The sequence below is a fragment of the Pristiophorus japonicus genome, chromosome 22 (assembly GCF_044704955.1).
Source record: "Pristiophorus japonicus isolate sPriJap1 chromosome 22, sPriJap1.hap1, whole genome shotgun sequence".
Taxonomy (NCBI): domain Eukaryota; kingdom Metazoa; phylum Chordata; class Chondrichthyes; family Pristiophoridae; genus Pristiophorus; species Pristiophorus japonicus.
In genome coordinates, this window is record NC_091998.1 from 24,890,113 (window position 1) to 24,903,995 (window position 13,883).

The 13,883-nt window shown below is 47.0% G+C and overlaps 1 protein-coding gene across 3 annotated transcripts in view; it reads left to right on the forward strand.

Moving 5' to 3' along the window:
- Positions 1–13,883, forward strand: part of LOC139234717 (annexin A4-like) — a 75,930-nt gene that overhangs the window by 47,798 nt on the left and 14,249 nt on the right. For all 3 annotated transcript variants that reach the window (XM_070865397.1, XM_070865399.1, XM_070865398.1), the window contains one exon: positions 11,917–12,012. In XM_070865397.1, coding sequence (XP_070721498.1) covers positions 11,917–12,012 — 96 coding nt within the window. The remainder of the gene's footprint in view (positions 1–11,916; positions 12,013–13,883) is intronic.

Below are 13,883 nucleotides of genomic sequence, written 5' to 3' on the forward strand. Positions count from 1 at the left end.
CTGAACGACCCTCTCGACCGCCCGTTGCCTGGACCGGCTGATGGCCCCCTTGGCCGTGTCCAGGAGCAGTCCTACGAGGTGACCTTCCGACCTGCTCGCTTCCCTCCGCACCGGGTGCTCAAAGATCAGGAGTGTGGGACTGAAGTGCAACCGGAATTTGAGGAGCAGCCCCTTCAAATATTGGAAGAGGGGCTGCAACCTCGCACATTCAACATATACATGGAGCACAGACTCCTCTCGACCGCAGAAATCAACAGCTCTACAAACTTGTGAGCATACTCTCAGGTGCATACATTACACTCTCACCCCACCATCTACCATCTAACTGGCACGATCGTTAGCCAGATGCTGTTGTTGCCCCTCACCCTAACACTAATTAAACATGACGACGATCATTCAGCTCATGAGACCATTCTTCTATAGACCGTGTCAAATCCAATCTATCAGTGGCTCTACCCAATTCATTTCATCAGCGTAGAACAGGTTCTACCAGTGTCTAGCTGTTCCATCCCCAATGTAAATTGGTCAAAACTCCAGAATATCTGTTGGACTTTGCACCTTCCATCATACGAATTACTTCAGATACACACTTCTTTTACAGCAGACGCAGTTTTGCCCCAAGAAACCTAAATGTACCAACACACTCAGCTGCTTGCACCAATTTCCCAAAATTACATACCTGTATGGAAGCAATTGAAAATGATTGTAGAAACAAAATTCAAGGATGGTGCCTTTTTATAGCAAGACATTTCACTGTGGTCTGTAAACTCAGGCATTTCATTAAGATGAAAGATCATGCACAAAGCGTGGCGAGAGTGTGGAACCCGCTGCCGCATGGAGTGATTGAAACATATAACGTTGACACATTCAGGGGGAGGCTTAATGGATACATGAGGGAGAATGGAATAGAGGAATATGGGGGCAGGATGGGAAGAGGTAATTAGAGTAAAGGAGACTAATGATCAACGTTCCTGGGCATGCAATGCTCTTGAGGTCCCGCGCAACCAGTGAGCTGGCTTTTAAATTGAAAAAAACCACGTATACGCGGAATTCTAAATGGGCCATGCATGTGCGAAATTTTGACTGGGCCACACAGCCCGTTAAATGGGCCGCGCAGCCCAAAAATATTCCAGGGAACATTGCCCATGAGATGTATAAATCCCAGCGTAGAGTGGTTGGATCGAAATACATGTTTCTGTGCTGTCGAGTAATTGGGCTCAATTTTCCTGGGTCATTTGCGCCGTTTTTTTGGCACGTGATGTTTTTTCTGGCGTAAGTATTTAATTCAAAGTTTCCCCCTGGATTCTGCACCGGTGTAACTGCTTTAGTTACGATTTTTCGAGGTTAGGTTTTTTTTTGACATCATAGAACAACAGTTACAACAGTAACAAAAATAATAACAACAACAGCAGCAGCAAAAAAAGGCTGCACCCATCTCTCCTCCACCGTATTCTAAGACCACCCGCCGTGCTTGTTCTTGGTGACTCCACCACCCCTGCCCGCAGGCGGTGGCGCAGTGTTTCTGGAGTTGGTACCAAGCTTATTCTTTCTAAGATCTTGGGTAATGCGCACCTGTTGAGGGGGTGGGGGAGGGCCCAGGTGGCAATGTGGAGGGCCCGGCTTGGGGCTCTTCAGAGGCTGGTGTGGGGATTGGAGTGGGAATGGCAGTTGATTCTGTCAATGGGCACAGGGTCTGGGCGTGTTCCCTTATTGCAGCAGCTAACTCCGACATTCCCTCCCTCAATCGCCCTGACAGTTTCTCAACTACCTGCAACATTCCCTCCCTCGTGTTGAGCAAAACTGTTTCAACTACCTGTGACATTCCCTCCCTCATGTTCACTGATAGTGTTTGCACCATCTCTGACATTCCCTCCCTGATGTTCACTGACAGCGCATCAGCTACCTGTGACATTCCCTCACTCATGGTCCCGGATATTGTTCCCATTTCTCGTGAGATTGCTGTTACTTCTCCTGACAGTCCTGCTACCTCATCACCCACCCCACTGATAGTGTCCAGGAGTGATCGCGTTAGGTCAATGCTCTCCCCACTCATTGCCATCATTTGAAGCAAATCTAGATCCTGCACCTCAGGAGAGTGTGGTTGAGCTCTCCTTCCCCTCCTCATGCTATCATGATGGCTCGCACCCCACCACTGGAACCTGCAGCCTCAGAAGGTGGGGCCCTGGGTGTGCCTCACTGCACCACACCACTGGAACCCGCAGCCTCGGATCATGGGGCCCTGGGTGTACCTCGCTGCACCCCACTGGAATCCCCAGTCTCCGAAGGTGGGAAACCATGGAATGTCCTACCAACACTCAAACCACTAGTCAGGGAAGAGGCTAGCAACTCAATGAGCGGCACCTGTACCTCCTCCAAAGTGAGTACAAGAGATGGGGCTTCATCCATCCCCTCCACCTCCCCTCCCCCTCACCCCCATGCTCTTCGTCTAGAAGGTGAGATTAAAAGATGTTTTCCTCTTCAGGCTCGTCCTCATCTGAATCTTCTTCTGCATCGTCAAGGTTGGTCTCAAGTTCTGCAAAATATAACAGAACAGACAAATGATTAGCAGCAGAAGAGGGGGCAGGGGGGTATGATTAGGTTCACACAGCGCAGGCAGCAGGCTGATTTGAAGGACCACAACGAATGATAGCACATTGCATCAACCGAAGTGTAGCTGATGGAAACATCCTCATGAACCGAAGCATGGCTAGCCCGCGCAGTACTTAATATTTAGCAAAGCCAGACTGTGGAATTTGCAGGACTTACCCTCTCCCTCGAGTGTGGGCCCAGCTTGTGCAGTGGTGGTTGCTTTTCTCCAGGCAGGACCCATCAAAGTAGCGACCCTCTCTTCCAAGGGCGTCAGTGGCTGCAGATTTGCCAGGCCTCCTCCTGTTCGTGTTCTTTCCCTTTTATTATGTGCCATCTTCCTCTACAAAGATGAAAATGCAACTTTTTAGAGAGGGTGTCTTTCTGCTGGGTGAGACATATACAGCTGGTCATATTTACAATTGCAATTCCATTGAATAAATGAAAATATTACTTACACTAACTACTTGACCAAGGTCCTACCACTTCTTTTTACAATGGCCTCCAGATCTCATGGTGGTCACCATTGCGCAGTAATCTTCTGCAACTTGGTTCCAGCGTTTCTTCATTTCTTTGGGTGGAACTTTTATGTGACGTCTGCTGGTGTCCAGCTCCTGCCATCTGGTCTCAATCACAGTAACTAGTGCCACTTCATCCTGTAAGAAATTATTGGTCCTTGCGCCGCGTTGCAACTTGTATTGCTACAGCTCCGATTTTTCCAATGCTGTCACATAGCACTCAACGTTGTCACACAGACAACTGACTCTTTAAAAATGGCTGATTGCCAACCCGGAGCTGTACTGCACATGCGCACCCATTGAAATAACGTCAAAAACTTCACTTTTTTCCGCTCATGCGCAGAAGATGCAGCATCATTTTTTTTGGCACAAACAGCAGGCTCCATCCCCCAAGGCAACTGGGCACACTGCACGGCACCAAATTTGAATTATACATCGGGGAAACTTTGGAAAAATATTTCTGATGCATTTCTGGCCGAGAAACACGTAACTCTGGTAATATGCCAGAAAACAGGCTTGGGCAAAATTGAGCCCTCGATAATACAGTCACAAATTCAGCTGTTTCTATTCTGCTGGCTTATAAACTTCCCCATCTCTTGCAATAAAGATACCATTCTGATTTTTTTTCTAAAATAAATTTGAATTGTTTCCATACAAAGTCATATTTTTTGGAAACCAGTGCTAGTTGGAGTTAGTTGATCGACTTTTATCAATTCAGTTGTAAATTTACATTTTTAATTTAAATGCTATGATACACAAGATCAAGTGCTGTGTGTGGCTTAAGAAATAGCAGAGATTTAATCCATCAAGTGCTTTAAAATAGTTTACTTGTCTGACTGCTGTTAGGTTGCAGTATCAGTCTTTGGCAAGTTGGCATGCGCGTTCGACAGCATAGATCGACCTGGTCCCGAGAATCTGCATCTCTGCTGGCAATCTAATGGTTAACAACTTTGTACAGAGCATGAGTTCTGTTGTGAAACATGAACTATCATTTTAGATTTATTAAAATGACTGCATAAATGTACTGCAGCTAAGTGTTTCCATGTTGGCTATAGCTGCTAAAATGACGTGGCAGTTAACTGAGAATAGTAATTGCAGCGTTGAGTCTTGCTTACTGCTAGCGGGCACTCCCTATAAAATTGATGTTTACTCATTGTGTTGAAAAGCTCTGGGGCCTGTACAGCCCTGCTATTGTGCTACACCAGTTTTTCCTAGATTCACTGGAAACAAAAGAAGGAACTAATGAATATCAAGGTCAATTAACCAGCCTGAAACCACAAAGAATGATGCACAATATATTATATTTTACTTTTTACTTAAACAGGATGTTTATACCCATTGAATATTTAGCATACAATTCTGATATTGCAGATCAAAAGGTCATGCACCACAATCTTATTAATCTCTGGGAGTCGATTCACTTCCAGAAGTGATCAGATTGAATGACAGTTTAAATTGTTTAAAGCCATTCATAAAATGCTAATAAAATCTAATGTAGGTTGATTTAATTAAAAAATGAATGTAGAAAGCTGCATTTGGTTTCTGATTTAAATGTGTTATCTGTGTCCTGATAGTAATTTCTGGCATCACCAGAAATATAAATTCTGTACTATCGGTTATAATTTCCTAAAGAGGAGTTGTACTTCTCTGAGGTGACCATATGTGTTCAATATGTTCATATGTTAGTGATTTTCAGTTCTTACTCGCTCTGGTGTTACATAGAAACATATAAAATAGGTGCAGGAGTAGGCCATTCGGCCCTTCGAGCCTGCACCACCATTCGATAAAATAATTGCTGATCATTCCCTCAGTACCCCTTTCCTGCTTTCTCTCCATACCCCTTGATCCCTTTAGTCGTAAGGGCCATATCTAACTCCCTCTTGAATATATCCAATGAACTGGCATCAACAACTCTCTGCGGCAGGGAATTCCATAGATTAACAACTCTCTGAGTGAAAAAGTTTCTCCTCATCTCAGTCCTAAATGGCCTGCCCCTTATCCTAAGACTGTGTCCCCTGGTTCTGGACTTCCCCAACATTGGGAACAATCTACCTGCATCTAACCTGTCCCGTCCCATCAGAAATTTGTATGTTTCTATGAGACCCCCTCTCATCCTTCTAAACTCCACTGTATAAAGGCCCAGTTGATCCAGTCTCTCGTCATATGTCAGTCCAGCCATCCCGGGAATCAGTCTGGTGAACTTTCGCTACACTCCCTCAATAGCAAGAACGTTCTTCCTCAGATTAGGAGATTAAAACTGAACACAATATTCCAGGTGAGGCCTCACCAAGGCCCTGTACAACTGCAGTAAGACCTCCCTGCTCCTATACTCAAATCCCCTAGCTATGAAGGCCAACATACTATTTGCCTTCTTCACCACCTGCTGTACCTGTATGCCAACTTTCAATGACTGATGAACCATGACACCCAGGTCTCGTTGCACCTCCCCTTTTCCTAATCTGCCACCATTCAAATAATATTCTGTCTTCGCGTTTTTCCCCCCGAAGTGGATAACCTCACATTTATCCACATTATATGCATTTGCCCACTCACCTAACCTGTGTAAGTCACCCTGCAGCCTCTTATTGTCCCCCTCACAGCTCACACCCAGTTTAGTGTCATCTGCAAACTTGGAGATATTACACTCAATTCCTTCATCCAAATCATTGATGTATATTGTAAATAGCTGGGGTCCCAGCACTGAGCCCTGCGGCACTCCACTAGTCACTGCCTGCCATTCTGAAAAGGACCAATTTATCCAGACTCTCTGCTTCCTGTCTACCAACCAGTTCTCTATCCATGTCAGTATATTACCCCCAATACCATGTGCTTTGATTTTGCACACCAATCTCTTGTGTGGGACCTTATCAAAAGCCTTTTGAAAGTCCAAATACACCACATCCACTGGTTCTCCCTTGTCCACTCTACTAGTTACATCCTCAAAAAATTCCAGAAGATTTGTCAAGCATGATTTCCCCTTCATAAATCCATGCTGACTTGGACCGATCCTGTCACTGCTTTCCAAATGCGCTGCTATTTCATCCTTAATAATTGATTCCAACATTTTCCCCACCACTGATGTCAGGCTAACTGGTCTTTCTCTCTCCCTCCCTTTTTAAAAAGTGGTGTTACATTAGCTACCCTCCAGTCGACAGGAACTGAACTCGAGTCGATAGATTGTTGGAAAATGATCACCAATGCATCCACTATTTCTAGGGCCACTTCCTTAAGTACTCTGGGATGCAGACTATCAGGCCCTGGGGATTTATCGGTCTTCAACCCCATCAATTTCCCTAACACAATTTCCCACCTAATAAGGATATCCTTCAGTTCCTCCTTCTCACTAGACCCTCGGTGCCTTAGTACTTCCCGCAGGTTATTTGTGTATTTCTTCGTGAAGACAGAACCAAAGTATTTGTTCAATTGGTCTGCCATTTCTTTGTTCCCCATTATAAACTCACCTGAATCTGACTGCAAGGGACTTACGTTTGTCTTCACTAATCTTTTTCTCTTCACATATCTGTAGAAGCTTTTACAGTTAGTTTTTATGTTCCCAGCAAGCTTCTTCTCGTACTCTATTTTCCCCTCTTAATTAAATGCTTTGTCCTCCTTTGCTGAATTCTAAATTTCTCCCAGTCCTCAGGTTTGCTGCTTTTTCAGGCCAATTTATATGCCTCTTCCTTGGATTTAACACTATCCTTAATTTGAGCCACCTTCCCCGTTTTATTTTTATTCCAGACAGGAATGTACAATTGCTGAAGTTCATCCATGTGATCTTTAAATGTTTGCCACTGCCTAACCACCATCAACCTTTAAGTATCATTTGCCAGTCTATTCTAGCCAATTCATGCCTCATACCATCGAAGTTAGCTTTCCTTAAGTTCAGGATCCTAGTTTCTGAATTAACTGTATCACTCTCCATCTTAATAAAGAATTCTACCATATTATGGTCACTTTTCCCCAAGGGGCCTCGCACAACAAGATTGCTAATTAGTCCCTTCTCATTACACATCACCCAGTCTAGGATGGCCAGCTCTCTAGTTGGTTCCTCGACATATTGGTCAAGAAAACCATCCCTAATACACTCCAGGAAATCCTCCTCCACCACATTGCTACCAGTTTGGTTAGTCCAATCTAGATGTAAATTAAAGTCGCCCATGATAACTGCTGTACCTTTATTGCACACATCCCTTATTTCTTGTTTGATGCTGTCCCCAATCTCACTACTACTGTTTGGTGGTCTGTACACAACTCCCACCAGCGTTTTCTGCCCTTTGGTATTTCGCAGCTCCACCCATACCATTCCACATCATCCAAGCTAATGTCCTTTCTTATTATTGCATTAATTTCCTCTTTAACCAGCAATGCCACCCCGCCTCCTTTTCCTTTCTGTCTATCCTTCATAAATGTTGAATACCCCTGGATGTTGAGTTCCCAGCCTTGGTCACCCTGGAACCATGTCTCTGTGATGCCAATTACAGCATACCCGTTAACTGCTATCTGTGCAGTTAATTCGTCCACCTTATTCCGAATATTCCTCGCATTGAGGCACAGAACCTTCAGGATTGTCTTTCTAACACAGTTTGCCCCTTTAGAATTTTGCTGTAATGTGGCCCTTTTTGCTTTTTGCCTTAGGTTTCTCTGCCCTCCACTTTTACTTTTCATCTTTCTATCCTTTGCTTCTGCCCCCATTCTACTTCCCTCTGTCTCCCTGCATAGGTTCCCATCCCCCTGCCATATTAGTTTAACTCCTCCCGAACAGCACTAGCAAACACTCCACCTAGGACATTGGTTCCGGTCCTGCCCAGGTGCAGACCGTCTGGTTTGTACTGGTCCCACCTACCCCAGAAGCGGTTCCAATGTTTGCTTTTGGGTATTTGGGAAGTGTAGTGGTTATACTTTGTGTTCCTGGCCAACAGCAAATGCAAGTTAGTGGGAGTTATTGTAGAGCAGAGGGTCCAACCAGCATTTCCAGGACCACTTGCACACCCTGGCCACTGACAATCTGGCCGTAAGCTGGAGCTCATCCAAATCTCTGCTGCCCGTGTAACTTGCAGCAAGCCCCCTTCACCCATCACGCTTGTGCTGACTGACCTGCATTGGCTCCCAGTCCATCAAAACCTCAATGATTTATTTATAATTCTCATCAATGTTTTCAAATCCTTCCATGGCTTCTCCCCTCCCTATCTCTGAGACCTCCTCCAACTCTACAATCCTCCGAAATCTCCACGGCTCCTTCAATTCTGGCCATTTGCGCATCTTCAGATTTAATCGCTCCACCATTGGCAGCCGTGCTTTCAGCTGCCATGGCCCTAAGGTCTGGAATTCCCTCCCTAAGCCTCCCTGCCACTCTACCTATCTCTCCTCCTTTAAGATGCTCCTTAAAGCCTATCTCCCACCTGTTCTAATTTTACTTTATGTGGCTTGGTAATGCTCCTGTGAAGTGCCTTGGTTCGTTTTACAACTTTAAAGGCACTATATAAATGCAAGTTGTTGTTGGGGCCCATTTCTCACTTGTATTATTCACTGGTTTGTCGTGTTTGCATTTTATGGGCCGAGAAGTTTTTAGTGTTGCTGCATTGGTGGAAAAACACTAAATCAAAACTCCAAGTTCCGACAGTATCAGCAATTGGAGATGATTGCAATTTAATGGGAACATGAATTTAAATTTTATACGTAACGCCCCCAAAGCTCCATGTTACACACACACGAAGACGAACGCATAGACACAAACCCTTGGTCAATCGAGCAGTTACTCGTGTACGCCAACTTTTTCTGGATTGAACTTGTGTTCATGTCCTGACTGGGAGACTGCTAAATAAGACCATGCAGGAGCTTGAGTTGAATCAAGCTGGAAATTAAATGTTGAGAGGTTGTTTCCCCTGGCTGGAGAGTCTAGAACTAGGGGGCATAGTCTCAGGATAAAGGGTCGGCCTTTTAAGACTGAGCTGAGGAGGAATTTCTTCACTCGGAGGGTTGTGAATTTTTAGGATTCTCTGCCCCAGAGGGCTGTGGATGCTCAGTTGTTGAGTATATTCAAGGCTGAGATATATAGATTTTTGGACTCTAGGGGAATCAAGGGATATGGGGATCGGGTGGGAAAGAGGAATTGAAGTCGAAGATCAGCCATGATCTTACTGAATGACAGAGCAGGCTCAAGGTGCCATATGGCCTATTCCTGCTCCTAGTTCTTATGTTCTAGTACTCTCAAATTTTGACACTCTTTGTTAATGCTTCAGTGTATGCTCTTAACCTCCTCTCCACCTTCCCAAATTGCTGAGTTCTTGAAAGCTGCTGGTCAGATCTAGCTCGACAGCAATCTGGCATTTTATTCTGAAGCATCCCCTGCACTGAGAATTCAAACTTTCATTCCAGTAAGCTGCTGAATTGAAGGCGGTGCCCAAAGCCTTGTATGATCTCACTAGAAAAGATTTCATTATATCCCCGCAGAGGAATACTGCCCAAAATGCCTATTTTCAGGCTGTCTGTTAGGGAGTATGATAATTGCAAGCAATACAAAGTTATATTTTGTGAGGCTGCAATCCTGGAATTGAGTTATGAGGAGTGGAGATTTGTGGTGATTGATAAATGATCAAGAAATTGGGAGTGCTGTGATTCAGGTATGCTAACCTTGGGCCTGATTCCTCTTTCTACACTCTTGTCAAACAAGGCTCCTTGCTGGGAGTGCAGATTAGTAACATTTGCCCGATTGATCCTCTTTATATCCGTGCATCCTTTGATAACTTCAATTTTATAAAACTTGAAAGGCTCTTTGATGTTTAATCAACTATTGCTCCTGTAGCAATTTAGAATTGTTTCTTTGGGCCCAAGTTTTGGGCCGCGCCTTAAACGGCGCAGCACGGATCTGGATGCCCGTTTTTCGCGCCAGAAAGTGCGCCTAAAACAAACTTACCTATTCTCCGGCTCCCTGAAGGTCCTCTGGAGCCAGGCGCAGCGCAGCACGAGCTGTGGAGGGCGGAGCCAGGTCCCTGCACTGAAAATAGTGCCGGGACCTCTGCACATGCGCGCTACAGTGGGCGCGCATGTGCAGTAGCCCCAGGCGCCCAAAACTGTGGGAGGGGCCCGAAGCACGCAGCCCCTAGCCCAGGCCGAATGGCCTCACTGGGGCTGCGTTAATAAGGCTCCTCCCACCCGACCCGACCCCTGCTACCGCCCCCCCCCCGCGACTCGATCTCTGCTCCGCCCCCCGCCCTCCCCGGCGACCCGACCCATGCTCCCCCCCCGGACCTCCGCGACTCTCCCCCGCCCCCCCCGGACCACCGCGTATCCCCCACCCCTGACCTCCGCAACTCCCCGCGCCCCCCCCCCCCGGACCTCCGTGACTCTCCCCCCACCCCCGGACCTCCGTGTATCCTCCCCACCCCGGACCTCCGCGACCACCCCCCCGAGACCCGACACCACCTACCTGTAAATCCAGCCCGAAGTCTTGCGTACGGCCGTTCAGCCTCCTTCTCTCCCTTCCCCCCCTCTCTCCTTCCCTCCCCCTCTCTCCTTCCCTTCCCCCCTCTCTCCTTCCCTCCCTACCTCCCTCCTCTCTCCTTCTCTCCTTCCCTCCCTCCCTCCTCTCTCCTTCCCTCCCTCCCTCCTCTCTCCTTCCCTCCCTCCCTCCTCTCTCCTTCCCTCCTTCCTTCCCTCCCTCCCTCCTCTCTCCTTCCCTCCCTCCCTCCCTCCTCTCTCCCTTCTCCCCCCCTTCCCCCACACTCTCTCCTTCCCTCCCCCCCTCTCCTTCCCTCCCCCCTCTCCTTCCCTCCCTCCATCCCTCCCTCCTCTCTCCTTCCCTCCCTCCCTCCTCTCTCCTTCCCTCCCTCCCTCCTCTCCCTCTCTCCCCCTCTTCTCCCCCTCTCCCCCCTTCTCCCCCTCTCTCCTCCTCCCCCCCTTCTCCTCGCGACTCCTCTCCTCCTCCCAACCCCCCCCTCCTCCTCCTCCTCCTCCTCCTCCTCCCCCCACCTCTTCCTCCACCCCACCCTACCTCCTCACCCACACCCCTCTACTCCCACCCCACCCCCCTCTACCCCCACCCCTCTCTACCCCCACCTCCCTCTACCCCCTCCCTCCTCCTTCCTCCCCCCCCCTTCTCACCCCCCCTTCTCCCCCTCCCCTCGCTGTCAGAAACACAGACACTGACAGACAGAGAGTGAGAGACACTGACAGAGACACACTGGGGGAGCCATCCCAGCACGCTGTTGGAGGATTCCCGGTGCTGCAGTTGGTAAGTAGAAAATGTTTTATTTATTGATTTTTTAATTTTTTAAAATTTTTTATTAATTTTTTTGATTGATTTATTGGTTGATTTATTGATGTAGTTATCATTTATTATTGATGATGGCTCTTTATTTGTAAAACTGAAGTGTTTAATGTTTGTAAACTTCCCTTTAAACCACCCCCCCCCCCCCCCCGCCGCCATTCCCTACGCCTAATTTGTAACCTATGCCTGATTTTCTAAAGTATAGACAAGGTTTTTTCGAATGTACAAAAATCTTCACTTACTCCATTCTCAGTTAGTTTGGAGTAAGTTTTCACTGCCTAAACTTTGAAAACAGGCATAAGTGGCCGGACACGCCCCCTTTTGAAAAAAAAATTCTGTTCCAAAGTGAAACTGTTCAAACTGACGAGAACTGGAGCAAACTAAATGCCGAGAATTCAAATTTCTAAGATATTCCATTCTAAACCAGTTGCTCCAAAAAAACAGGAGCAACTCAGGCCGAAACTTGGCCCCATAATGTGAGAGTAAGGGCTGTTGCTATTATCTCCAATTTTCTAAATATAGGCCCCTATTTCTTTTTGCTTGTAGTGTTTGAAGAATACTATCAACTAACCAACAAAGATATTGAAGACAGCATTAAAGATGAGATGTCTGGCACATTGCAAATGGGAATGCTTGCTATAGGTAAGGATTTATTTACCTTTTCATCCCAGATCTGTAATTGTAAAATGTGCAACTTCCAAATAAAAATTGTGACTTGTAAGCCTCAGTCTTTGAGGAAGGTAGGTATCTGACATTTTCTCCAACTAAATATTTGGAAGACCGAATCCATTACGTTCGTTCCCCATCACAAACTCTGTTCCCTAGCCCCTGACTCCATCCCTCTACCTGGCAACTGTCTGAGGATGAATCACACTGTTTGTAACATTCATGTCGTATTTGACCTGAAGATGAGCTTCTGATCACATATCGGGGCCATCACTAAGGACATCTATTTCCTCCTCTGCACCCAACATCACCCCTGCCTCAGTTCATCTGTTGCTGAAGCCCTCATCCATGCCTTTGTTGCTTCTAGACTTGACTATTCCAATGCACTCTTGGCCGGCCTCCCATCTTCCGCCCTCGATAAACTTGAATTTATTCAAAACTCTGCTGCCATATCCGAACTCAAACCCATTCACCCATCACCCCTGTGCTTGCTGACCTATATTGCCCTTTGGTTGAACAATACCTGGATTTTAAAACTCTCCTCCTTGTTTTCAAATCCCTTCATGGCCTCGCCCCTTCCTATCTCTGTAAGCACCTCCAGTCCTGCAACCCTCCGCGTTATCTGCGCTCCTCCAATTCTGGCCTCTTGCGCACCCCAATTTTAATCACTCTCCCATTAGCAGCTGTGCCTTCAGCTGCCAAGACCCTAAGCACTGGAATTTCCTCCCTAAACATCTCTACCTCTTTCTCCTCCTTTTAAGGCTCTTCTTAGAACCTACTGTTGTGTATCTGTAAAGCATGCACTCCCATGTTCCGCCACCAGGGAGCTCATCCCCTGAAGTCCCAAGGGATCCCAGCATCCCTTGGGAACACTGTATATAAGCCAGCCCCTAAGGCCTGTTCCTCACTCTGGAGTGTCTTATTAAAGACTGAGGTCACTGTTACTTTAACCTCCCTGTGTGCAGCCTCATCTGTGTTAGGAACACAATAACTGGCAACGAGAATACAAATCCAACGCAAAGATGCAGCAAACTGTGGGCATCCTGGAGAAGTTCTCGGAGGGTGAGGCCTGGGAAGCCTATGTCGAACGGCTAGGCCAGTACTTTGCAGCCAACGAGCTGGACGGAGAAGGAAGCGCTGCAAAAAGGAGAGCGGTCCTCCTCACAGTCTGCAGGGCACCGACCTACAGCCTCATGAAGAATCTTCTCGCTCCAGTGAAACCCACAGATAAGTCATCTGAGGAGCTGTGTACAATGGTTCGGAGCATCTTAACCCGAGGGAGAGCGTGCTGATGGCGAGGTATCGGTTCTACATGTGCCAGCGATCTGAAGGTCAGGAAGTGGTGAGCTACTTCGCCGAGCTAAGGCAACTTGCAGGACAATGTGAGTTTGATGGCTACCTGGAACAAATGCTGGGCATTGGCCACGAGACCATCCTACGAAAACTTTTGACTGTAGAGACACCGACCCTCAGTAAGGCCATTGCGATAGCACAGGCGTTTATGTCCACCAGTGATAACACCAAACAAATCTCTCAGCACGCAAGTGCTAGCAATGTTCATAAATTAACTGGAACTGTGTTTGCGAGCAGAAATGTACAGGGCAGAACCCACGAGTCTGCAACTGCCAGCAGGCCTCAGGTGACCCAGATGACTCAGAGTCCCCAACAAAGGATGAATGCAAGGCAATTCACACCTTGTTGGCGTTGTGGAGGCTTCCATTCAGCCTATTTATGCCGCTTCAAAGGGTCTGTTTGCAAGAGCTGTGGAACAATGGGGCACCTCCAACGAGCTTGCAAACAAGCTGCAAGCTCTGCAAAACCTGCTAAATACCACGTGGCAGAGGAAG